Genomic DNA, 26,728 nt, shown 5'->3' with positions numbered 1-26,728 from the left:
TGAGATACATTGGAAGTCTCTGACTCAGAAAGAACCCAGAAGACAGTCTGGAAGATAGCCCAGTGGGTAAAGTGCTTGCTGGACAAGCATAATGACGTGCGTTTGGATCTCCATCATCCATTAAAAAGCTACGTGTGACAGCGTTTGGATCTCCATCATCCATTAAAAAGCTACGTGTGACAGCAGGTGCCTGCTCTGGGAGGGAGGAGACAGCAGATCCTAAAGGTTCACTGGCCAGACAGTCTAGGTTCAGTGAGAGACCCAGTCCCAAAAACTAAGGTGGAGAACAATCAATCAAAGAAGGCGTGAGGAACAATGGACAGAGAAGGGGGCTGGGTATCTTACAGTACACAGTTCAGGGAAGGAATCTTTTGAGTGAGGGTAAGCAGCATGACCATGGTGATAGGCAGGGAGGTAGGAGCCGAATGGTAGACGATGTCCACATTGTCTAGAACATTCCAGAAGAGTCAAAGGGCAGAGAATGGAGAATGGGTCATGAAGAAGATACTTAAGCCTGACGCAAAGAGGTGTTTCAGACAGGTATCCCCTTGTTCCTTGAGCCTGGCAAAGGCTGCAGGACAGTGTAGGAATGTCACCAACTAGAGGGGGGAAAGAGAAGGAGAGCTGAGGTACATCATGGGACAGGAGGGTGAATAGGGTTTCCAGCTTCTGTTGCAAAGGTGGAGACTCTGGGGAGAGGTATTTATGGAGGCACAGAGGCTCGAAGGGAGGCCACGGTGGCTTTCGGCAAGGGACCTATGGGACAGACAGGGTTACTGAGGTTCTGCCCCATTCTTACTTCAACACTTCTTGACAGGAGAGGTAAGAAACCGCATTGTTCCTGAAGCTGTTTTGAGCTGGTGGCTCATGTGCTGAGGTCGTCCCTGCTAGGAAGAAAGGGACATGCTTGGAGTATGGGGGACACTTGCAAATGAGCAGCAGCTCCACAGACTTGGTTTGCTGATTAAATGATGACTTGGGTTTGGAGAAGGAGCCACAGCATCTGAGCGTCACCCGACTAAGCCCGCAGAACCAGAGAGGCATGGACCATTCTGGCTGCCATGACAACCCAGACCATCAAATAGCCACTGAGTCTGACTGTGGTGCTGAGATCAGCCGGATGAGTAAGATCTGTCTGTCTGGAGCTCAGGCACAGCCAAGGGCAGGCAAAGATGAGTGATGTTCCTCATATCCGGCTGACATTTTGAAGCTGAGAAGTGTAGGCGAAGAAGATGCTTCTAGAAGAATCCACCAGTGCCCATGTTGAAGCAGCAGAACCTTCTCCGGGGAAACTACATCCTTTTACAGATCACTTGCTTTAGAGGTTGCGAATCTCTGGGCGGTTTACCTGACATCTCAGAGGCTGTGCATTCACACAGATAAGCAAGGGGCAGAAGGAGCCAGCGAGATGGCTCAGCAGACAAAGAGACTTGCTGCCAAGTCTGAGCACCCGAGTCCCATCCTCAGGAGTCGTATGATATCTGGCCTCCATGAGCCTGTGTGCACCCCTCCACACACTAAATAAATAAATAAATAAATAAATAAATAAATGTAAAAGAAAGGGCAAAGGGAGGAAGAAGGAAAAAGAAGAATCTGTGGTTGGAAGATTAGGCCATAGATTATACATTTGCAAATCAGTGTGTGGAATATATTAAATGCACAGGAAAATCTCTTCCCTATGCCTCCATTGGGTCACATGCTCTAACCCCCATCTCCTCCCACCCAGGGGCCTTCCTCCCTTTCTCACCCATCCATGAGCCACACAACCAGACTGCACTACTCCCACAGACTTCCTCAGGCGAGAAACCTGAGCCTATGCCCAGCACTGACAGCTTCTCCTTCTAGGGGCCGATGCTCTCTCTCTCTCTCTCTCTCTCTCTCTCTCTCTCTCTCTCTCTCTCTCTCTCTCTCTCTCTCTCTCTCTCTCTCTCTCTCTCTCTCTCTGCAACAAAATAAAGCCAAACAAAAGCCCAGCGCCTGGCGTGGCTGGTCAGGGAGTTATGCAAGTGTGTAAAAAAAAATAAAATAAACATTGCGTTTTCGGCATTTAAGGCTGTTTGATTAGGTGCAGAGCGTTAGCCAAGGGCTGATCGGACACATGAGGCTTGGGGCAGCTGGAGAGGGAAGGGCCCCTGGGAGGGGCTGCAGGGTCCTGGACCAGCGTCTATGAACTTGGGGAGGTTTCTGAGAGTGAGCCCAGACTCTGAGCATTGGAGAGCCAGCACCTCCACTTCCTCAGGCTAGCCACCCTGCTGCTGCTGCCTGGTCATTTGACCATCAGGACACCCCAGGGGCCATTCGCTCCTTGGCATCACCACCACCTCCCATCACTCCCAGCGACCCTGTGCCCTTGGCTCAACTGTCAGGGCTCCCTCCTCCACTAAGGAGATTCCACAGCCTGTCTTCATTACTCACCCCCACCCCCCCTAGTCAGCCCATCCTCTCTTCTGGAACTGAGCAGATTGCCGGTTGAGTTTCTCTCCATCCAGTCTGAAGGAGGGTGGAACACAGCTGTTTGCCACCCTCAGGCGTGTGGTGCCCTCCTTCCCTCCAGGTTTAACTTCAACCTTCCCTAGGTCACTGCAGGTGTCTGTTACACCTTCCTTTCTTACTTTGTCATCTCCCTAACATTTTTTGAATTCCTGTCCGGAATTGGGCATCCTTCATTTCACGAAGCCCTCAAGACAGATGAAAACCGGGAATCTGGGAGAAGTTAAGTAACTTAGTCCTGGCCACACAGGCACTGGATGGGGGAGCAGGGAGTATACAGCATGGAGGCTGTATTGTAGGATAGCCCACACTGATTCCAGTGCGACCCGCTGATAGGAAACTTTCCTTCTCCGGGTCTTCCTGACTGGTCAGATGCTCTGAAGGTTTGACCCTGAAGGGAAGAAGGAAATGACCGACCGTCACAAGCCCTGTCGTTCTATATTTGCCCCCTTTCCAAGATTCTGATGAAGGGCACGGGCCTTAGCAAGCGTCCTTGGTCCCTGCTCCTAACCCAAGAAAAGCGGGTGCGGAGCGGGGAGAAGGGACGTGAGCTCGCGGCGTTCGCCACAGAGCAGACGGTGCGTCCCTAGCCCGGGTGTGCGGGAGGGGGCTACGAAGTCCCGGGCCCGGAGCTCCAGTCCGTTTTTTCTTACGGATCGGGCAGGGGGGCCGGCCGGGGGTGGCGCCGGGGGATTCCCTCCCTCGTGCGAGCCGGGGACCGGCCCCTCTCCGGGCGCGGGGCGCAGAGCCCGGGCGGCGGACTGCGGGGCCCGCGCGGGCCGCCCCAGCACCAATGCGCCGGGCGGGGCGCTGGCGGCCGAGAAGGCATTGAGCAACCGGGCAGCGGGCGGAGCGCGGGGCCGACGGCAACGCGGGACCCAATAGCCGCGCCCTCGCCCCTCCGGGCTGCCCCGCCACGGCCGCTGCGCCAGGTGAGTCCCGCGGCCCGCGCGGTCTGCCCCGAGGTCTTGGGTCCGGGTCGGAGCGCAGCCGGAGCCGGGGAGGCAGGGCAGAACCCGACCCCATCCCTTCGTCCCGCATCAGCCCGGGACACCCCGCCCCGAGTCCCCAGCCGCGACATTCCCGCCCTAGCCGTGCCCCCACGCACGGCAGCGGCAACCCAGCTGTGACCCAACCCTGACCCATGAGACCCAGCCCCGCCTCAAGTCCCCAGCCCCAACCCAGTCCCCCCCAACCTTGCCCACATCCCAGATGCAACCCAGCTGCGACCCAGCCCCATCTGGAGTCCCTAGCCCCGACCCACGCGACCCACGCACCCTAGCTGCGACCCAGCCTCGACCCACGCGACCTAGTCCGGTTCGTGTAAACTGGGTCCCTCCTCCCAGCCTGACGCAGTAGAAGGCCGATGCGCTGCACCGTGGCCTGGAGGGGAGAGGTGTGCTGCGGCCACCCAGGGACTTCAGGGTGGACAGGGCTCGGGAGACCCGATCTTGCGCATTTGCGGTGCTCGTGGGGATGCTGGGGACATGGGGGGGGCAGTGAATCCTCTTCTCTGGCACCTGTCAGGGCTTCACAGAGAGGGAGGGAGGGAGAGAGAGGGATAGAGAGGGAGGAGAGGGAGATGGAGGAGAGAGAGAGAGACAGAGAGACAGAGACAGACAGAGAGAATATGAGAGAATGAATGGACAGTGAGCGCTGCAGGGCTTCAAGCAGACGGAACAGAGCTTCTCTCCCCGTTCTGGGTTTGGGGGCAACGGGGTGGGCACAGTCCCCGAGCCTGGCATGGCTCTGCGATGCCCACAGGTCCCACAGGCACGCACTCAGTTCCACCCCCGCCGCGAAATACTTTAGCTCTTTCTGGCATCCGATTCCTAGGCCGGGTGCTGATCCTAGGGATGGGAGTGTTGGCTAGTGAGAAACCATCGACATGGTTTACATTTTTGGGCCTGTATCTGACATCTGAAGGAATACCAATTCATCCTAACAACGTTGTGGCAGGCAAGGAGGTGAAAGTTCTTCCAGCCCCTGCTCAGGCTGAGTTTCCGCCCTCAGCTCCACCCACAGCAGCTGAGTCCCCTTCCTTACCCTGTAGGTTCTCCCCTCCTTGACCCGTGTGACCACAGTTTGTGATCTCTGGCCATCTCAGCCTCTGGCCCCCAGATTCTTCACCCTGCACTGGCCCATCCCCAGAGCTGTGATGACCCAAACTCCTTAGCTCTCTCAAAAGCCAATCTCTCCGGGACATCCAGACACATAGTTCCCAGAGGCAAATTAGTTTTAAAATCCTTAACTCCACAGGGCTATGTTTCCCTGTAATCCAACCTTTCTCCTTCATTTGTGATGGAGTAAATGAAGGGCTAGCCCCTGCAGGCGGAAGGAGATGTGGGATTCTGCCCCAGCCAGCAAGGTCGTTCTCACCCCACCAGCACCCACGGCCTGGCCTTCAACGCTGGTCATTGCTCTTTCCCACAGGGCGGTGTGATGAGTTCTCCGAAGTGAACTTGTGAGCTATGGCAATTCAACACTCGGAGTAAATCGGAAATCATGGTAGAAACAAGCAAGGGTGCTTAAATGTCCACCCTCTGCTCCTAGCTCCTCTCCCTGTCCTCCAGAGTGCCAGTGTCCCCTTGGGTGTCCAGGTGGGACCCAGAATGGCTGGAGGGAAAAGAAACCTCAGAGGCAGTAATCTGTGGCCCTCAGGAGCTCGGTACCACAAACTGTCTGAGCTAAGACCTGTCCTGTGTTTAAGTTGCTCCAGCAAAATGTCAGATAGTCTGGCAATATTGGGCCATTGTTCCCAGCCTGAGATTGGCTTCAGCTTTAGCATATGCCCCTTCACAGGGATGACGGCTCAGCTCTTTACCCAGACTGCATTGCTCCTGTCTGTTGCTTGGACTCCCTGGTATGGATGAACTCTTAGCTCCTTTGCTTGGTTTGAGATAAAGATACACCGTGCCCGAAAGTATTTGAGATTCTTTCTACTCCAGGGGGAAGCCAGAGCCCCCTATGCCAATGAAACTCACACCTGCCCCTCCTCTCCATGCCAAGCAAAGACAGGTTTCCTGGAGATCCCGTGGGGGTTGGGAAGACGCTCTCACTGGCAGGGACTTGGTGAGTGTGACAAGAGCAGGCCAGAGGGGAAGCTGGGAGGATGGGGAAGGAGTGGAGAGTAAGAAGGGTTAGGAGTTACCATTGGTTAGGCTGCTCATTCCTTACCAGTGAAGTACCAGGTGCCCTTCTGTGGGCACCAAGAGTACAGAGACAGCTAGATCTTTTCTGACTGGTGGGCCCCACAAATGAGGCCAAAGTCAAGATCCAGGCTTGACCCCAGACTTGAGTCAGTGTTCGCAGGCACAAGGACTGGTGGGCTGGAACTGCCCAATCCTAGCACCCTATCTGACACAGGAGAGGTGACCTCTTCAGCACCAGAGTCACCAGAAACATGCAAATGTGGCAATTGCATGCCAGGGTTCTGCATTTAGCATGCTACCCTGATGATTCAGGGAATGTTAAATTCCTTTATCCAGGGCCATATCGGCACACAATGAAACCTCATTCGTGAAGAATGTAACCACGTTAACTGAAACCCCACGATTGCCCACCCTGCTCTGAGCAACACTGTGGATGTGCTCACCTAAGCCCTATCTAAACCAGACTCTTGCAGATGAGAAAATAGGCTCAAAGCTTCCAGGCCAGTAACCCAAAGTAACACAGCTAATTCACCCACCGGGCTGGCCTTGCAAACCTGGCAGCCTGACTCTGAAGTCTGTACCCCTGACCATCAGGGGCCACATCCAGCACGGAGACTCTGTTGGGGCTGGGGACTCTAGTTTGGTAAACTTGGCTGGATATCCATGGTTCTCAGGGCTGGGGTGTGCCGCAGGGGCTGGGAAGTTTTGGCACGGAGTACTAGGTGGGAGGTGGTGCACAGGCAATGGCAGCTGTGGGGCACCAGCGATGGTGGGGGCATCTCTGCGGGCTCCAGCTCCAGCACCAGGTGGGATCTATCAAGCTCACGTAAACACTTCTCACAGGCAGCTTAACCACTTGAGTGTGTCTGGCCTTCAAAGCCAGGGGGAGAGGCCGAGGAGGGAGGAGGGAGGTACCGAACTCCCTCAGGGGGTAATGATTTATCTCCCGTGCAGGTGGGCTCTGCTGGGGCCTCTTTGGGAGGCCAGGGGGTGGACTGGGCACAGAGGAGATGAAGGGGAGAGGCGAGGGGGCTGGAGGCTCCATGCTGAGTATCTCGGATTTCTCATTAGTAAGCCAAAACAACTCAGAACCAATCCCGGTTTCTTAGGTGAAGAGCCTGAGATTCAGGGAGGCCAAACGACCAGTCCAATGACAGCTAACCCGTGAACAGAGCCTCGTGGGGGAACAGGTCAAACGCTCACCCTGTGAGCCTAAGTGGGTGTGCCGGTGTAATTTTTCAGCGGCGGGCGTGCGGGCGAGCCTGTTGTGAGTGCATGACCCTGTCAGTGGGACCGAAGCTCTCACTCCTGCTCCTCCTTAACCCTGAAGCTCAGATGCCCAACTTCTCAGACACTGCGGCGGGCGGGGAGGGACGGGTGCCCCTGCCCCCATCACCCTGGCCGCTGGGTCCAGAGCCCAAGCTCTCTCGGGGCTGGGGGATTATCGCCATTCTCTGCGTCTCTAGCCAGGACGGGCAGTTGCTGCTGTTTATATCCCCTCACAAAAGCCAGGCCCGCCAGGCCTGCTGTGTCAGAGTTTCTGTGGCTGGGGGGGAACCCTCACTTCCTTTTCTCCCTCCAACCCCAGAGGGCCGTGCAGAGTCTGCCTGCTTGCTAGAGGCCGCTGCTCTAACTTCTGGACTGGGACAGGTGAAAGGCACATGGGTGACTCAGCACTGGGAAGAGAAAGCTGAGGAGTCACTCATGGGAGGACAAAGAGCTCCTTTACAATTGTCAGGCTATTCTAGCAGCATGAGGTCTGTAGGGTAGACCTAAAGAAGGACTTCCACTTAGAACTAGTCAGGACCAGGGCCAGCTGGTTCCTATTATTGAGAAATCACCAGGGATGCACAGGTTTAATTTGGGTAACCACTGTATTCCAGTTACTCAGGTAGCTGCTCCCAGTATTAGGATGCAGGACGCCTGGAGACAGAGGGATGAGATTTCTTCTCCAGAGATGCCTGGTAGGGGATGTGCAACAGTGTCCAGACTTCCTGAGTTCTACAGAGTCCGGGGTAGGGAAGGGAGGACATGTAAATTCGGGCTCCAGGGCACCATGGACTTAACCCTTCTCTCTCCTTACCCACAGGTCTGTCTTGAGGGTGGTTCTCTGCTGGCGTGAGAAGACTTCTCATGTGACCCTCTGAGGTGGCTTCAAGCAGGACAGGACCTCCCTTTGGACCGATGGAGAACCTGGCTCCATTCCCCCTCAGATCCCAGCTGAGGTTATGGTGGATCTGGCCTGCAGCCCGGGCCTGGGTCCCCTGCCACTGACCCAGCCTCAGAGCCTATAGCAAGAGACCACCCCTCCTGCCAGGGGCCCGGGGCTGGCCAGTGACTATGCGGCTTGGGCTGTGTGTGGTGGCCCTGGTTCTGAGCTGGACACACCTCGCTGTGGGCAGCCGGGGGATCAAGGGCAAGAGACAGAGGCGGAGTGAGTACCTCTGGGGCTGAGCTGCTGAGGGCCTTGGTGTGGGCGGGACTGGAGAGCCTCTGGTGGCCTTCTTCTATGATGGCTGTTTCATTTGTCCCTGCTTTGTAGCTCTGTGAATTATCTGGGGGGTGGTTTCATTTGTCGAGATGGACTGCTTTATCAACCCCTCATTACTGACCTTCTTTCCTCTTTTAGACTCTGCTTTCTGACTCAACACCTCCCTAGAAGGCCCTTTGACCCAACACCAGTTTTGCAGGGTATCCATGTCCATGCTTCCTAGGGGTGGGGAGAGGTCCTACCCTGCATGCCCTGTTCCCCAGTCCCAGGCTCAGACATTCAGGGTACCTCTCTGAGCTGCAATCCTTTGGACAGAGGCTCTGCACATCTGGACAGTTAGCACCCAGCTTGCTTGATAACAGACAGGAACAGCACAGAAGAGAAGGGGAGGTGTGATTTCTCCAGTAACTTAAAAATCAGGGCATGGGATTCCCCAAGCTGAAGCCAGCACACACTTCAAAGTGGCAATGACCTTACCATGTAAGGCACCCCTGTAAGATTTCTGAGCTTAAGAAAAGCCTATAGCCCCAGCTCGGGAAGCTGGACAGGGCTGCCATGACTCTGATGCCTAAGTTGGTCAGACTAGAGTGAGACACTCTGTTTTATAAATCAAAACAGAAAGAACGAACGAATAAACAAATAAACAATCAGGACGGAGAGATGGCTCAGTAAGCGTGTACTGCTCTTATAGAGGACCTGGCCTCAGTTTCCCAGCAACCGTGATGGGCAGCTCACAATCATCTGTAATTCCAGCAACAGGAGATGTGACACCTGAGTTCTGTGTGAGTGTGTGTGTGTGTGTGTGTATGTGTGTGCACACCTGAGCACACACAACACACTTATTAAATATCTATTACTAATATTTATAATACACATACAGATATTTATATAACTGATAAATATAAATTATATATTTACATAATATAATTACTTATTATTAAAAATAAATATTTTTATAAAGGGAAGGAAAAAATAGCAAATCCAGTTTTCTTTTATTTCTCTTTTTGTGTCCCTTCTGTTTATTTGAAACACAGTCTTGCTAGGCAGCCCTGTTTGGCCCAAAATTTCCTATGTAGGCCTCCGATTTGCAGTAATCCTCTTGCCTCAGTCCAATAGTCTCATAGTTTGCAGTTATTCCTCGTGGAGCTCAGTGAGCCCAGGGTCCGTTAAAACCGCTTGCTAAAATTCTAAGTTAACATGTCAGCCTCCTGGCCTGACCCAGGCATCCCTTACCCTCTGCTTAACAGCTGCAGTAATGGGGGCACTCTGTACTGGGAGTGGCCAGTGTATGCTAGTGACCCTGCCAGAGAGCTGGGTGGGGGCCTCTCCCTCCCAAGGCCTTGTCCCTCTTTCGACATCCCCCATCAAGGGCTGTCGTGCAGGCAGGAAGTCTTTCCGAAGTCTCGCCCAACTCCCCCTTGCTTCACTTTTCTCATGGGACTGATGCCCGCAAGCCAGAGAAGGCTGAGAGAGGGCCAAGGCTCTCTCCACAGGAGCGACTCAGCTGGGAGAGGGAGGCTTGAGAGAATTGGTGAAGCTGGAAAAAACCCCAGCTTAAGAAATAATTAGGGAAGGTGAGGTTCCAACAGCAGCAGCAGCAGTAGCAGCAGCAGCAGCAGCAGCAGCGAGGCCTTCGAACTCCTCCCCATGCCTCTGTTGTGGCCAGTGTCTTGGACTCCATGGGCCAGATGTGGTTTAGTGATTTATAATCAGTCTCCTCCATTTCCGAAATGGGAAAACAGAGAGAGACATTGAGACAGAGAGAGGGGCCAGCCTCACTCATGTGGCAGGCATGGCGATCCTGTTCACCCACAGAGGGTCATCTGTCCACGGACTCAGGTGGACATCAGACCGGGGTTGAAGTCAGTAGAACGGACATAAAAGTGGGATTTAGTAGAGCCGGCTTCTGTCTATGGCTGTCAAACACAGCAGTTTCGATATGCTTGATTTTGAAGTAGCCACATCAGTGCCTGGGCAGCCTGTATAGCAGCTTGTATTACTGACTGATGTCAGAGTCTAGGTTAGACAGGGCAAGAACTCAGTGCTGTGAGGGTCCCCAGGCATGACGGCGTGTGCCATCAGTTGGTCCTCGTTACATGGTGATCCTGAAACACCTGTGAGGTGGCTATGTCACTGCATAAGAGCATAACCAGATGTCTGGGCGTGATGGATAGAGAGAGATATGGGTACACTGCTGGCTTAATGGTGGTGCTGGGGGTTGGACCAGGACCTCAGGCATGCACACCCCAATTTTAGACATACATATAAATGTTATATGTATCTATGAAGTTAAAAATAATACACTGTGTGCGTGTGTGTGTGTGTGTGTGTGTGTGTAGTCATGGTGGGCAGAGGATTCTTATGACACAACTTATGGATGTGGAGGTCAGCAGACAACCTTCAGGTGACAGTCCCTGCTTTCCCCCTTGTCTGAGACAGGATTGGGATCTCTTTGCTGCTCTAAGTGGGGCTAGCTGGCCTGTATTCTTCTCTTTCTGTTTCCCATTGGTGTGCTGGGACCATAGATGCTTTTGATATGGGTCCAGCTTTCACATGGATTCCGGGGAACCTGAAGTCAGGTGATCTGGCTTGTGCAACAAGCATTTCTGTCTGATGCGCCACCTCTCCAGCCTAGTCTTCGTTCTTTTCTTTTGTTCCTCCTCCTCCTCCTCCTCCTTTTTTGGTTTTTGGTTCTTTGGAGACAGGGTTTCTCTGTTGATCAGTCCAAGCTGTCCTGGAACTTACCATGTAGGCCAGACTGGCCTGCCTTAAACTCACACAGATCCACCTTTCCTTATTTTAAAGCAAACTTTGTAAAACATAAAGTTCCATTCAGACTTCAGTTCTCAAGGCCCATCAGACCGTTTTGCAATATGGTTTCTGGGTATCATGGGGGAAGGGAAGAGGAAGGCTCTGGCCCGTGTGGAAGGGCATTGGGAGGGTCCAGTAGAGGAGGACACCTTGATGTACAGAGGAGCCTCTGCCCTTTGCCTGTCTGTCATCCTCTCCGGTGTGTCCGTCAACAACCACTGGTGAGAATCGAGCCTTTGGTGTTTTGAACTTGGAAGTGTCTGATCTTGAGGTCCGAGAGATAGTTTCCCGGCATGGAGTGAGAGAGTAAAAAAAAGAACCATTGAGGATCCCCTCCTTCCCTCTCTCTCACCTCACCCACTCTCTGGTGTCGGCATCTCACAAATTCCTCTTCACACGCATCCTCTTTCCATCCAGGATACCTTTCCTCAGTTCCTGCTCCCATCTCCTTCCAGGACCCTCTACTCGGTCCTGCCCTGGTTGGGGGAGCCCTCCTTCCCTCCCTGAGCCCCACACCTTGTCTCTGGTACTTGTATCCCTCCCATTGCCCGCGCTCCTGTCCCTCTCCCTTCATTTAGCTCCTTTCACTCCCAGGAAACTATACTGAAAACCAGGGATACAGTCATGGTGGTTCAAGTCCGTAATCGTAACTCTTGGGAGGTTGAGGCAGGAGTACTGTTAATAGTTGTGAGTGAAAGGTTAGCCTGGGCTACATAGTGAGCCTAACCTAGACTACATAGTTGCCCCTCCCACAGTGGGCTCTGTCCCATAGGAAGCCAGCACCCATGAGAATAGAAGCCCCACTCATTGTGATGAAGCCCCAGACCATTGGCACAGAGTCCTGGTTCCCTCAAGCTGCACCCAAACTGTGGAGTCCCTGCGGTGGAGAGGCACAGAGGCCTACTGGCTATGCTCTCTCTCCCTGCCAAGATAAAGGATAGAGTCTGGACTTGCCTTCCCTTGAGCTGTGGCTGCTGATAGGCCACCAAAGGCTTCCATGGGAGATTTGGGCTAGCCTTGGCAAGGCAGGAAGGGAGTATGTTGGCCTTTGTGAGATACAGTGAGGGTCTACACTGTAAAGATTTATTTATTATTTATTATATATATGAGTACACTGTAGCTCTCTTCAGACACACCAGAAGAGGGCATCAGATCCCCATTACAGATGGTTGTGAGCCACCATGTGGTTGTTGGGTTTTGAACTTGGGACCTCTGGAAGAGCCATCAATGCCTCTTAACCACTGAGCCATCTCTCCAGCCCTGAAGTGATACTGTGCTTCCTCTTGAGTTGAACTCCCAAACCCCCTGGGCACCATGTGCACACAACAGACAGCCTCTGTCCCAGAGAATCCAGGGTTAAATCCTATTCCCAAGATGAATCCATGTTGCCTTTTACTGCTTTCTTTCCTCCAGCCGATCCTCCACCATCTCTTCATCCTCTACCCACCACCACGCCTCAGGCCTCTCTTACAGAATCCAGCTGCTCCAAGGCTGGAGTTCACCCACAAGCACTAACATGAGTCCCAAGGATTCTCTCATTGCCGTAGCTCACTTGCGTGCCTACCTGTGCCCAGCCCGGCTCTCCACACTCAGTGGGTGCTCACCAGCATCTATGCCAACATCACAACCTCGAGACCCCACAACACACACTGCCCCTCAGCTCTACACTAAATACTTCCACCTCTTGTGAGTCTCAATCCTTCCCTGGGCTCTCACTCAGAAACGAGACCAACTCTGCCCTCACAAGCCCTTTCTAGTGGGAGGAGGAGACATCTCAGTGGAAATGACAACATGAGGTTGTCATGATTGATTCAAATGCTGGGGAGAGGAGACCACAGGAAAAGACCCCATCCAAACTGGCAGGGAGGTGATCAGGGATAGCATCCTGGAGGAGAAAGATGGTTCTGAGGCTTAGGAGGCTGCACAGTGTTCTCTGCTAAAGGGTTAATTTAGAGGAAGACTTAGAAGATCAAAGAGTAGCATGTTTTGGGAAATGGTTACTGCTCAGGGTTGTGTTGAGGGAGGAGGTGGGTGGGATTAGCTCAGGGAAATTTTTTGGGCCACTGGGAAGGCAAGCTCACTTTTAGATATGATACAATGTTTCAACCCCGGGGCGGGGATGGGGGGGTCACCTTCGGTTTGGTTATAGACAGTGCCTGGTAAAGGGGCTCTTGGGAAAATGATCTAGGGTTACAAGGAGGTTACAAGGGGTTACAGGAGGCTGTGTTTCACAGAGGGGCTGACTGAGCCACCTGGCAGGGCCTTCATAGCAGCCATAGTTGTGTCTGTCCTGAACATAGTACCTAGGCCTCACCCGTGACAGGCAAGCCTCTGCCATTGAGCCACACCCCCAGCCTACAACTGGAGCTCGAATGGGTTTCACATAGGGTTGACAGAGGTCAGAGATAGAAGCAGGAATGATGGAGACAACAGCTTTGCCTATGTGGCCAGAAAAGGGGTCTTGAGGATCTAGAGAGATGGCTCAGCAGTTAAGAGCACTGGCTGCCTTAGCAGAGGACCTGGGTTCCATTCTTAGCACCCATGTCAGTTCACAACCATTTGCAACTCAAGTTTCAGGAGACTCAACTCTCTCCTCTGGCCTCCTCCAGCACCCTGCGTGAATATGGTACACAGACATATGTGCAGGCCCCAACATCCATACAGAACTTTAGAAAAGATACTATGTACCTGGGAAGCAAAAGGTTCCAGAGCAGGGGCAGTGGCGGGTAAATGGGAAAGGCTGGTGTCCTTTCCAGCCCCTCCCTGCCTCCCCTGAGCCTGAGAAGCCTCCTTGGATAAGCCTGCAGCTCTGGGCTCAATCACCACCCGAGAGCAGCAGGGAGTGGGGATCTGATCCCTCTCCTCACCTGTGGGACAAAGCCTTGTTGAGCTCCAGGGCACTCAGCACCTTAGGGCCTTTGCACAGGCCATTCCTCCTGTGAGGCACGATGTCCTTTCTCCCCTAGCCACTGGCTCAGAGAGTGAGTGCTCTGTGTCACTGCTCTGTAACTCTCTGTCCCAGGGCCAATCCTGCTTCCCTACAGCTGGCTAGACCTTTGTCACCGTGCCCTAGCATTCAGCTCCCGGCAGTCCTGGGAACCCCGTTAGCTGTGCAGTGAATGCCCCACCCCCACCCCCACCCCAGGAAAGAGCTTCTGCTTCTCCTGTGCTTTTTTTCTTTTCCTTTTTCTTTCCTTTTTTTTTAATTATTTATTTTATCTATATGTTAGTACACTGTCGTTCTCTTCAGACACTTCAGAAGAGAGCATCTCATTACAGATGGTTGTGAGCCACCATGCGGTTGCTGGGAATTGAACTCGGGACCTCTGGAAGAGCAGTCAGTGCTCCTAACCACTGAGCCATCTCTCCAGCCCTTCCTTTTTCTCTTTGAAACAGTCTCAAATAGCCCAGGCTGCTGAGAAAGACCTTATATTGCTGATCCTCCTGCCTCCACCTCTCCAGGGTTGGGACTGCAGACTTGCACAATCACACCGGATTGATGTAATTCTGGGGACAGAACCCAGGCTCATGCGTGCTAGGGAGCCTCTCAACCCACTGAGCTACGGCTCTAACCCCTCCCCTTTGTATCCTCTATGCATCCCCCAAACACGCATCATCTTCCTTGGGTCCTCCATTCAAGGTCATATTCCCATGTGCGAGCCAGTCCTCCCTCTGTGGAGCCCCCTCCCACAGTTGTGTGGTACCCTCCCTGCCACTCTTGAGTCTCTCTAAGCTGTTAGGGGTGAGGGGAACCTTGGTAAACAGTCCTTGGGTCACCAAGCTGACACCTTCCCATCACTGAGTCCCCTCATCTGAGCTTCTGAACCCTCGAGGGCCTAAGAGCCCTCATGATGACTTCTGGACCCTCCTCTGACCCAGCCAACCCTGCAGCCTGACCTCTGTATCCTGACTCTCCCAGGATCTTCAGGTCTTCACTCCATCAGTTTCTCTGCCTCTGAGTGCCTCTGGGTCTTGGCATACCAACCTTCCCACCGCACACTTCCCTTTCTTCCCTCCCCCATGTCTCTGAGACAAGGCTCACCCATCCCTGGAGATGGGACTCAGGGTCGTCTTCCTGAATGCTCACTGCCCTTCCCCCTGCTTCCTGAAGCCGTCTCTACTTCCTCCCCAGCTCCTTTGTTGCTGTTGTTTTCTTTTGTTTTGTATGTTTGGTTGGTTTGTTTTTCAAGACAGGGTTTCTTGGTGTAACCTTGACTGTCCTAGAACTCGCTCTGTAGACCAGGCTGGCCACAAGTCCAGAGATCCTCCTGCCTCTGCCTCCTAAGTGCTGGGATTAAAGGCGTGCACCAACATCTCGACCCCCACCTACTCCCCAACCCCGGGATTTCCTACCTTTTAACTTGGTTCCTCTCTCTCTCTCTTCCAGCTTGCACCTCCCCAAGATCCCTCCCCTACCTCTTTCTACTCCCCCCTCTCTCTGCTTTTTTGTGGAGGACAGGAGCTCCTGGGGCATCAGCTGGTCCTACTATCTGCTGCTCCAGAGTCACTCTTCTGAAAACAACAGTATTATTTTTTTTCCTTTCTTTTTTTCGGAGCTGGGGACCGAACCCAGAGCCTTGCGCTTGCTGGGCAAGCGCTCTACCACTGAGCCAAATCCCCATTCCTTTTGTGCCTCCCCATACTGAAGCCACTCCCAGTCAGGCTACCAACTAAACCTGCTCCTGGTTCTTTACCTGTCATTCAGGCATTCGGCTTGTTGGTACCTCCCTCTCCTGGTGAGTACTCTCTCTTCTCATGGCTCCTATGATGCAGGATGCTTTCAGAATCCTTCCCCATCTCTCAGTTTGCATTCAGCAAGGCTAATCTCTTCCTTTTCTGTTCATGACCTTCCTGATGCTACAACGCTTTAATACACGGTTCCTCCTGTTGTGAGGCCTCCCCCAACCCTAAGGTTATGTTGTTGCTACTTCATTACTAATTTTGCTACTGTTATGAATCGTAATGTGAATATCTGCTATGCAGAGTATCTGTTCTGCCACCCTGAGGTGGAGAGCTGGTGCTGTAACCCACTTGCCCTTGACATGCCTGATTGGCTTTGTGTGTGTGTGTGTGAGTGGGTTGTTTTGTTTGGTGTTTGGGTTTCTTTGAGGCAGGGTCTCATGTAGCCTAGCTGAGGTTAGCTTAGAACTCACTGTATAGCCAAAAACTGGCCTTGAATTCCAGATCCTCCTGCCTCTACCTTCCAAGTACTGGGATTATAGTCCTGCAACACTTCGCCATTGCTGGCTGTTGCCACAGTCAATCTACTGATAAACTGTGTCTCTTGAGCTCCAACCCCATAGGCCCCACTGCCTGGTGGTCCCCTTTCCTGGTGTCTCACTGGGACTGCCCACTCAGCATGACAAAACTCTCAATCCCGTTCTTCTCCTGGGATTTCTGACCCAGTGAAGGGTCAGCGATTACCCTGATATATAAGTTCATTGTCTCAAAGTCACCTTAACCTGTGTATTTCCCTTTATACCACAGACCAACACCCGGCATTGGGGATCTGCCCCCTGCAGATCTCAGCTCTGTTTGCCTCTTTCCTGGCTCCCAGTCCTGCTCCGTCTCACCGCTTTTTGAAGCTGGTTCTCACTAAATATCCTATGCCAGCCTCAGATTTGCAAATCCTCTTGCCTTGGCTTCCAGAGAGGTGTGTGATACCTCTGCCATCCTTTCTGGAGGGGTTTGGCCTGAGTAGCTTTCAGCTTTCTCCTCTGCCACCTCACCAGCCCCTTGTCCGCTGCACTAAGGGAGCCTGCTAACATAGAGGCCTATCTATGGCTCCTGTCAGCCTTCCTTGCTGCCTTTGAACTAGTGTCTCTGTGCCTCCTGTAGAGTTGAGGTTCTTCTTGATCTGGCCTTGCTTCTCTTTCAGCTTCTGATGTTACCAGTCTCTGTTCTCCCTAAGATTGTCCTATGTTGACTCTGGGTGTGCCACACTTCCATAGCCAATACCAACGTCAATAGGGAAGAATGTAGTGGCTGGTTCAGTGGCATTGAACACTGGGACTCTGAGGCCTATGTGAATCTGTTTGTTTGTTTGCTTGCTTGAGACAGGGTTTCTCTGTGCAGCCATGGCTATCTTGGAACTCTCTCTGTAGACCAGGCTGGCCTCCACCTCAGAGATCCGCCTGCCCCTGCCCTGAGTGCTGAGACTAAAGGTGTGCGCCATCACCTCCTGACACAAATCTGTCTTAACAGAGTGGTTAAGCAGAGAGACTGAATATTGCAATCTTGCTCTTAAGAGCTGAGCCTCATTGTGCAGGCCCAGAGCCCTGGTACTTGGGAGGTTGAGGCAGGATGCTTAAAAAGTACAAGGCAAACCCGGACTATAGAGCAAGTCCAAGGCTAACCTGAACAACTTAGCGAGCTCCTATCTCAAAGTAAAAAGATTGAAGACGTGGCTCAGTGGTAACAGGCTTACCTAGCAATCAAGGCCTTGCATCATTCCTCAGGGCTGAAAGCAAAAGCAAAAGAAAAATAGGACCAAAACCCCACAAAACTATAGGAGGGACACTTAGGACCACCTCAGTCACTGAGGGTGAGGCAAAAACACAGAGTGATCATTCAGCTCTGAAACGAACTGAGTCAAGTGTTGGTGACTCAAAAAGCCTTCCATGAAAGTCCCTAAACTCTACAGTGACTGCACACGCTTGGCACACAGCTGAGCAAAGCCCTAAAGACTCCACAGAGCTGCCGTGTAGCTGCCCCTGCAGTGAGCAGACCAGGAGAAATGAAAGCAATGTTTGATTTTACCAACCCGCACCGCTGACTCCATGCAAACAAGTTTCGCATTAAAGAAGCCACTCAGCCGTGCCCTTGGTTTCCACACCCCCTCCATTGGCCTCTATTTGCCTCTAGTATGCTGTGTTCCCTATGCCTGGAACACGTACCAGCTGAGGCTTCGTGGTCCAATAATTTAACCTCTTCATCGCCTCTGTAAAAAGGACAGTGGCTACGCACAGTGGGATGGGTCTGGTGGTTCACACCTGTCATCCCAGCACTCGGAAGGCAGAGGTGGAGAATATTTCAAGGAAGCCTAGGCTACGGGACATAGCAGTTCTGGACTAGCTTGGGCTACAGTGTGAGATCTCCCTCGATCTCAAAATGGAAAGAAAGCTGGGGAAGTAGCTTGGTTGGTTAAGGGCTTTCCTAGCATGTGCAAAGCACGTTTCTAGGGCCTCATAAAGTCGGATGTGGTGGCACAAGCCCGTCTTCCCAGCACTCAGGAAGTAGGAGCTGGAGGTCAAGACTAGTCTTGGCCACATAGCTTAAGAGGAGCCTGTGGCCAATTTTGGGGCCATCCTGGGCTACATAGTGAACCTTTGCTCAAAATACAAACAAAACACTGGGAATGGTGGTGCACACCTTTAATTCTAGCACTTGGGAAGCAGAGGTAGATGGATCTCTATGAGTTCAAGGCCAGCCTGCTCTACATACAAGTCCGGGGATAGTCAAGTTTCATAGTATAGACCCTGAATCAAAAAGACCAAAACTGGGTTAATCCCAGCACTCCAGAGCCAGATGCAGGTGGGTCTTAAAGTTCGAGGCCAGCCTGCTCTATAGAGCAAATTCCAGGACAGCCAGGGCTACACAGAGAAACCCTGTCCTGAAAACAAAACAAAAACAAAAACAATTCCTCCTCCCGTTGAAAAGAAAGATTTTTAAAAAAACAAAATTTTAAAAAAAATAGTAAAAATGTAAATTTAAAGGTGGAGCCAGCAAAATGGCATTGCCAAGCCCTGATGACCGTAATTTGACCCCTGGGACCCACGTGGTGAAAGGAAAGACCAAAGTTGTCCTCTGACCTCCTCACATGCACAGTCTCTCTCTCTCTCTCTCTCTCTCTCACACACACACACACACACACACACACACACACACACACACACACACCCTAAATGTTAAAAACAAAAACAACACCAAAACAAACAAACAAACAAACAAACAAACCAGGACCAGCAGGAGCGCTCAGGAGGCAAGGGCACTAGCTACACAGCCTAATGGCTGGAGTTTGATCCTCAGATCCCATTTAGAGGTAGAAGGATTGTCCTCAACCTCCATATACGTGCAGTGGCACAGATGTGCACACCTCCCCCTAACCTACCCTACCACCACATACCTACAACAACTACCACTACCACTATAGTAGTAATACTACGATACAGTAATATAGTAATGCTACTCTAGTAGTAGTAGTCATAAAGCTGAAAGTACAAATGGTCAGGGCAGGATGGCTCAGTGGCTTGTTCTGCCAGCATGAGGGCTCAAGGTTGACTCCGCAGGGCCCACGAAAACAAAAACCAGGCCCGGCTGTGCACACCTGTAACACCGTCAGTGTGGGACAGAGACAGGCAGCTCGTGAGCACTCACTGGTCATTGAGCTTAGCCAAAATGTCCAGCCTCAGGGCAAGTGAGAGACCCTGTCTCAAGGCCACGGAGCAGGGAGTGATGGAGGAAGTCAGAGTCCTTCTCTGGCCTCCATGTGCACGCAGGTGGAAGTGTGCACCTGCACACTCACATGCACGCAGCCTACTACACATAGAACAAATAGACAAGCAATCCTTCCAAGATTCACGTCAAGCGCTGGTTCCAGGTCTCACAGGCATCAATAACCTTTCTCTCCCATTCTCCTGTTAGCATCTAGAAGAGTCCTGTGCAAAGGTCTCTCTAGGGGAAACACTGCCCATAGAACTGAAGTTCCTTAGTGTGATACAGAGAGAAGATACCTTATCTCCCACCATTCCCTCCTCCAAATTATCTGCATGCCCCTCTCTGGTCTTGTTCCTTCCAGTACCCTTAATTCTACTCTCTAAAAGACATATTTCTACTGGTCCTTGAAGAAGAGACTCTCCCCATTTAAGAGTCCTTTTTCGGGGTTGGGGATTTAGCTCAGTGGTAGAGCACTTGCCTAGGAAGCGCAAGGCCTTGGGTTCGGTCCCCAGCTCTGAAAAAAAAAAGAACCAAAAAAAAAAAGAGTCCTTTTTCCTCCTCTCCCTTCTCCTTCCATTCCCTCCTCTCTCAATTTTTTCTTTTCTCCTTTTTTAAAAAGACAATACCTTTTTTTATTACCCTAGTCTGACCTCCAACTCATAATCCTCCTGCCTCGTCTATCAGAATGCTGGGATTCCATGCGTAAGCCACCATGCCAGCCTTCTCCAGACCCTTGAGTCCAGTGCTGCTGGCTGGGGGCTCACATATAGAGGGGTGTCCACCCCATGGAAGGCCAGTCCGTCTGCAGAGAGGCTCGGCTTATTTGATGCCTGACCCCTGGGTTTATCATATAGCACATGGAAGATGATGGGTGAGTGCGGGCTGAACAGTTAATGAAGGCTCAGAATGAGAGCTGAGACTCAGCACTGCTATGGAAGGTCATGCTGCCTTCACAGACAGCCCCAAACCAGGATGTCTTAACCTTAGCGTCACAGACATTTTAGACCACACCATTTATTTCGTCCAGGGTTGGTCCACACACTGGAGAATGCTTGAGGGCTTCTCTAGTTTTGTTTTGTTTTCTTTCTTTCTTTTTTTTTTCCGGAGCTGGGGACCGAACCCAGGGCCTTGTGCTTGCTAGGCAAGCGCTCTACCACTGAGCTAAATCCCCAACCCCTTGTTTTGTTTTCAAGACAGGATTTCTCCACGTAGCCCCGCTGTCCTGGAACTTGCTCTGTAGACCAGGCTGGCCTCAAACTCAGAGATCCATCTGCTTCTGGCTCCTGAGGGCTAGCTAGGATCAAAGGTGTGTGTTACCACTGCCTGGCTATCAAGGGCTTCTATTTCTACTCTCTTGGCCCCAGTGGCAACTTGCTTCTCTGGTTGTAATGATCAAAAGAGTCCATAGGGACTGGGTAGATGGCTCAGCCGTTAAGAGCACGTGTTGCTCTTGCAGAAGACAGGCATTCAGTTCCCAGCACCCACATGGTGGTTCACCACAGTCTGCAGCCCTCCGAGCCTCCAGGTATACACATGGTGCACATGTATACATGCAGGCAACACACTTACACACATAAAGTAAAAAATAAATCTTTTTAAAAAACATCCCTAGGGTTGAAGATGTAACTCCATAGAGTGCTTACCTTGCTTGAGCAAGGCCCTGGCTTTGGTCTGTAAACCCCATAGACCAGATGTAGTGCTATCCGCTTGGGGATCCCAGTACCCAGGAAGTGAAGGCAGGAGGACAGAGGTTCAACGTCATCTGACTATAAGAGACCCAGTCTTTAAGAAAGAAACAGAAAAGGTTGGTCAAATGTTTCCTAGGAAGTAAAGCCCCTCAAATTGAGACTATTAGTCTAGGCATGAATTATTCCAATCGTCTTTCAGTCTTTCTCCTTGGATCATTTAATCCAGGGTGACTCTTGATCTTAAAACTTTACCAGCAACTGAGAAGCTACATTGGGTACCTTAGGCTGAAGTTTCCTCCTCTTGGAGAGAGACGGAGTAAGTTAAAGGGACATAAAGATTTTCATCTCTGGGGATAAAGAACAAGTCTACAGGCTCAGGATGTGCTGGGGCCAGAAAGTTAGGGTACAGATCCAGACATCTATGCCACCTAGTTAGGGGCTTCTGGGCTTGTGCCTAAAGGCAGCCTTGCACAGAGCTGTTCACCTAGGTCTTCCTTCTGAGATTCACATTCCCTTTGTGCAACAAAGCCCCAAAAGGATCACGACCCATCCTTGTGGGAGCCCAGCAATATGGGGTGCACTCTACAGATACCTTTTCATCCTTTCTCTACCCTGTAGTCAGTGCTGAGGGGAGCCAAGCTTGTGCCAAGGGCTGTGAGCTCTGTTCAGAAGTCAACGGTTGCCTCAAATGCTCGCCCAAGCTCTTCATTCTGCTGGAGAGGAACGACATCCGCCAGGTGGGCGTCTGCCTGCCGTCCTGCCCGCCTGGATACTTTGATGCCCGCAACCCCGACATGAACAAATGCATCAGTGAGTGTGTGGGGCTGGGGGCTGGAGAGGCCCCGGATCCTGGAGGATTGTGCTTTGGCCAGTGAGAAGTGTTGAGCAGGCACAGGAAAGAGGGGTGCGGCTCTTGATTCAAATATACAACTGCCAGGCGGACATCTTTCTAGATACTCCACCTATAATCCCACAGTACACACACCAGAAGTCCATCCTTCTCTCTCCATATCTGCCCCTACTTCTATTCCCACAGGTCACTCGGAGTGTGAAATTGATCTGTCAAGCCAGAGACCCAGAAACTAATCTCTCACTGTGCTGACCAACCCTTCCCCCATTGTCATATCTAGGCTCCCAGCACCTGTCACCTATACCATTTCCACAGACTGTCCATCTGTCTCCCATCCCGCCCTCTGCACTGGAGCCACCATGATGCTTCAGAGACCCACAGCCTTGCTGGTGCATACCCCTGCTGCTAGTTACCCCATGTCAGCTCTACCCTGGCTCCAGAGAAGCCCCAGTCTGGACATTCTGCTCTCTCTCTTTTTTTTCTTCTTCTTCTTTTTCTTTTTTCTTTTTTTCAGAGCTGGGGACCGAACCCAGGGCCTTGCGCTTTCTAGGCAAGCGCTCTACCACTGAGCTAAATCCCCAACCCCCCATTCTGCTCTCTTACAACTCCTCTTGGCTTCTGGCTCTGCCTTTTCACCCCAGCCACAGTCCCGTGCGTTGTAAGGCACATGCTGTCCTGTCTCCATCCCATCTCTGTGACATTCTGGGGGACATCCAGTGAACAGTCCATGTAAGCCATGCCAGTGTTTCCTCCCTTGAACTACAGAAGTCATTTCCAGATCTCCCTTTGGAGGGAGGCTGGGTAGAAGGGACCACAGGTTCTTAGAGTTGATAGCTTAGAGGCGATGGGGGGAAATGCTTGGTGACGGCTAAGCCATCTGAGTTCTGATCTCAGCTTGGCTACTACTAGCTCATGGTATGACCTTGAGTGACTCTCAGCCCCCTGACTGCTCTCATCTTTAAGTTGGAAGAGCTAGTCCCCCACCCCCACTCTGGTTGTTGGGAGACACACCTATAAACCTCTTGGTGTCTGGCGTTCAATAAATGGTAGCTACTATTGCATCTAAGCATCTTGGGCAAGGCGGGCGGGGTGGTGGTGGTGAGAGGCAGAAGAAAGAAGAAGGGAAGCAAAGTTGAAATTAAGCCACTGAGGTACAGAAGGAGGCAGGTGGGTAGCTCCGTAAGGGAAGGTGGGCCCTGGGAGTTGCCCTATTGATCTCCGAGACACTGGGGGAAGAAGGGATTCGTGGCTGTGTCAGAATCTGGTTAGACTGGCAGCGGGGCTTCAGGTGCCAGAGACTGGGAGGAACCCAGTACCGCCCAGTCTGGAAGGGGAGATGGTGGAAGGCCTGTCTGTTCCCAGCCAAACCCCATTCTGCCCACCTCCCGCAAAGGGGGGAGCTGGCAAGGAGAGGTAGGGAGGGACCCTGGAACTTGGATTTGCACGGGGAGAGGAATTTGCCCTGGGATTGTGCCCACTTGTCTGAGTATACTGTTTCTGCTCTGGGCAGGAGGAGACCCAGTACTGGGGTGCTGTGGGTGCCATGCAACGTGGGAAGGGGTGCCACACTGGTACTGCCTGGGGGTTCATTCTCCCATCCGGTCCCGTTCTTTTTAGGGGGGAGCTCTGGGATGCTGAAACACTCCTGTCTGTCTCTACCAAGTCCAGAGGGCCCCCTCCTCCCCTGAAAACTTTGGACCTCATATTGAGTCCCAGGATCTGAGAGTGTTTGGGTTCTGGTTGGCTGTTGCTGGCAAGAGTCCCAGCCAGTACTCGGGAGTGGCTACTTGGGTATCTCTCCATTTTGAAAGATTCCTCTGTAGGAATCCCAACCTAGAGTGAGAGCCTGACCTCTTTGAATGGGAGTAAGTGTGGGCTTTGGGATTACAGATAAAAAGAATGTGCCCATCGTGGCCTGGGCCAGACTCTATTCTATTCCTGTCCTCAGAATGCAAGATTGAGCACTGTGAGGCCTGCTTCAGCCACAACTTCTGCACCAAGTGTCAGGAGGGCTTGTACTTGCACAAGGGCCGCTGCTATCCAGCCTGTCCCGAGGGTTCCACAGCAGCCAACAGCACCATGGAGTGCGGCAGTCCTGGTAAGGCTGGAGGCGGAGGGCCCAGAACCCAGAGCAGAGAGTCTGATAGAAGTCTGGCCACTGAGTGAAGGCGGGAGGGGAGACAATGATCACCTTCTGGAACAACCTTTTGGTGTTTTGTTTTGTTTTGTTTTCCTGTGGTTCTCTTCTTCTGGGCTAAAGAGCTCAGACCTGACGTGAGGTCTGAACCGAGGGTGGGTTCGTGAGTGTGGGTTCCCTGGGTCACTCAGGGGCAGGAGGGGTAACCCCTTTGCCTCTTGCTTCTCTCCCTCTTACCTCACCTCCTGTCAGCACAATGTGAAATGAGCGAGTGGTCACCGTGGGGCCCCTGCTCCAAGAAGAGGAAGCTGTGTGGTTTCCGGAAGGGATTGGAAGAGCGGACACGCAGGGTGCTCCATGCTCCTGGAGGAGACCAAACCACCTGCTCAGACACCAAAGAGACCCGGAAGTGTACCGTGCGCAGGACGCCCTGCCCTGAGGGTGAGCTGCAGGCTTCTGTATCCTGGGGACCAGTTACATCTATGTCCCATGCTGTGCAAGCTGGGAGCATATCTTGGCTGAGAACAGTGCCCTGGGATGCTGTGTGGCAGGAATTAGTAATGTCTGAAGGCATGATCCATGTGGCTGTGCCATTTCTTTAGGGTGTACATTTTAGAAGGGTCCTCGGAGAGCAGAGAGAGGTGGCTAAGCCCCAGAAACTTGGACCCATTTAGACAAAGCTATAGAGCCTGCAGTTGGCAACAAGGTAGATACTGCCCACTTTGCCCAGTCTCAGAGGTGGCTGATGAGTGGCAGGGAGTGGGGACTGTCGCATTGGTCCTGAACAGCCAGGAAATGCTCTAGGGTCTTTGGGGTCCAAAGGCTGAGGAGAAGGAGGGTGTCTGGTGTACACTGAGAGTGGGGTAGAGGGAGGTAAATCTTTAGGGACTGTTTCTTGGACTCATGCTGTGCTGTAAGGTCCCCTGAAGAGGCTGAAGTGTGAGGAAGCATTGAAGTGACTTCCTGTTGCTTTCCTACCCCGTTTCCTTGCCATGGCCTTCTGAGGACCCTTGGGCATCCAGAGTGTGTGCGTCCTTTGCTGATTTTCCTCCACTATCCAATTGTTGCAGGGCAGAAGAGGAGGAAGGGGGGCCAGGGCCGGAGGGAGAATACCAATAGGCACCCGACCAGGAAGAGCAGCAAGGAGCCAGGCTCCAACTCTCGGAGACACAAAGGCCAGCAGCAGCCACAGCCAGGGACAGCAGGGCCACTCACATCAGTAGGACCCACCTAGGCACAGTGACCAGTCTCCAGATACGTGTGGAAGAATCCAGTGCTGTGAGAACTTTCCAGAACTGGAGCATCTGGGAAAACAAGTCCACACATACCCCATCGACCCACCCATCCGTCTATCCATGCATCCATGCACACATATGGCCACATCTGAAAACTTACACACACACACACACACACACACACACACACACACACGAACACATTCTTGAGGTCACAGAAGATACTTCCATCCTGTGGCCCAGCTGTATACTCAGTCTAGGATGCTCTTGGAAGGCATATCTGAGAGAACCTTTCCCAGCATCTGAAGCTAAACTTCAAGGAGTGGAGCCTTCTGGAGGAACTTCTGGGACAGCATCTGCCAGATGGACGGCAGATTGGAACCAAAGCTGGAGCAGCTGCCGAGGGGAAGAATGCTCTCCCTGTCCTGAGAGGCACTCCCAGCTTCGAGACTTGATTGTTGGAGAATCATTACACATCCGTGGTGCACGTCACGGCTGACCCGACTTGGAAACTGCGTAAAGGTTTATTTCAAATTAAAAAGAGAGAAACAAACCCCAGCACTCCATTCATTTTCAGGGTGTGAGGTTTGGTGGGTACCCATGGGAGAAGGGAGGGGCAGGGCCTGATTTTAAAAGCTCCCTAATAGCCTCTGACAGGAACAAAACTTTAGGCAAACCTTGAAAGGCGGTCACTGGGTCCTCTGCATTTTTTTAAAAAAGATTTTAAAAGTAGCTTACAGTTCTTTTTTTTTTCCCTGTTCTTTTTTTCCGGAGCTGGGGACCGAACCCAGGGCCTTGCGCTTCCTAGGCAAGCGCTTTACCACTGAGCTAAATCCCCAACCCTGTAAAAAAGATTTTAAAACATTGATAGGAATGTATGTGTGCCTGTGTGAGTTTATGTGTATCACCTGTACGCAGGTGCCCAACAGAAGCCAAAGTTACAGGAGTTTCTGACCTACTGATGTTGGAGCTGGGAGCCGAACCCAGGTCCTCAGCAAAAGCAGCAAGTGTTCCTAATCACTGAACCATCCCTCCAGCCCCATCTGTATGAATGTAAATCAGAATGTGGTCTGTCGACCAGCCACGACCTTGTGGACAAGGAGGTTGTTGGGAAAGAGACTCAGGTGCTATTCCAGACCTAGTGTACCACACAGCATGTGTGTTAACCAGGCTCCAGCTAGTGGGCAACACATCCTAGTCAAGATGCACTCCCGTACTACCGCTGTACCTCAGACATCCAGGCCAGCTTGGTGGGAGAGCTTCCATCTGGCAGGTCAGGGTCTGCATACCCAAGGGTACCCCTAGTGAGGAGGGACCGAGCAGGCTCTGACCACTGTCGGGTTGTCCACTGTCGGACTCTTGGGGAGTGTCCATCGAAGGTGCTGTTGTGGCTGCAATGACGTCGTGTGGTGTTCTGGTGTCTGCTGACATCAGTGCA

The 26,728-nt window shown here is 52.2% G+C and overlaps 1 protein-coding gene across 1 annotated transcript; it reads left to right on the top strand.

Annotated features, from left to right (window-relative positions):
• Positions 1–3,201: 3,201 nt before the first annotated feature.
• On the top strand, positions 3,202–25,843 carry Rspo1 (R-spondin 1). The gene is made up of 6 exons (XM_032888531.1): positions 3,202–3,422; positions 7,732–8,076; positions 21,687–21,878; positions 23,867–24,016; positions 24,308–24,496; positions 25,126–25,843. Exons 2-6 carry the CDS (start codon positions 7,983–7,985, stop codon positions 25,287–25,289), a joined length of 789 nt encoding a protein of 262 aa, XP_032744422.1. The 5' UTR covers positions 3,202–3,422; positions 7,732–7,982; the 3' UTR covers positions 25,290–25,843.
• The last annotated feature ends 885 nt before the right edge of the window (positions 25,844–26,728 follow it).

This window comes from Rattus rattus, chromosome 1 (assembly GCF_011064425.1).
Source record: "Rattus rattus isolate New Zealand chromosome 1, Rrattus_CSIRO_v1, whole genome shotgun sequence".
NCBI lineage: Eukaryota > Metazoa > Chordata > Mammalia > Rodentia > Muridae > Rattus > Rattus rattus.
Note: the sequence above shows the minus strand (reverse complement) of the source record. Positions and strands in the feature narration are given on the sequence as shown.

Bases quoted from the DNA above. Each gene is read 5' to 3' on its own strand.
- Rspo1 (XM_032888531.1), top strand. From the start codon at position 7,983: ATGCGGCTTGGGCTGTGTGTGGTGGCCCTGGTTCTGAGCTGGACACAC. The intron at 8,077-21,686 runs GTGAGTACCTCT...TCTACCCTGTAG, and splicing joins GGGCAAGAGACAGAGGCGGA to TCAGTGCTGAGGGGAGCCAA. The intron at 24,017-24,307 runs GTAAGGCTGGAG...ACCTCCTGTCAG, and splicing joins CATGGAGTGCGGCAGTCCTG to CACAATGTGAAATGAGCGAG.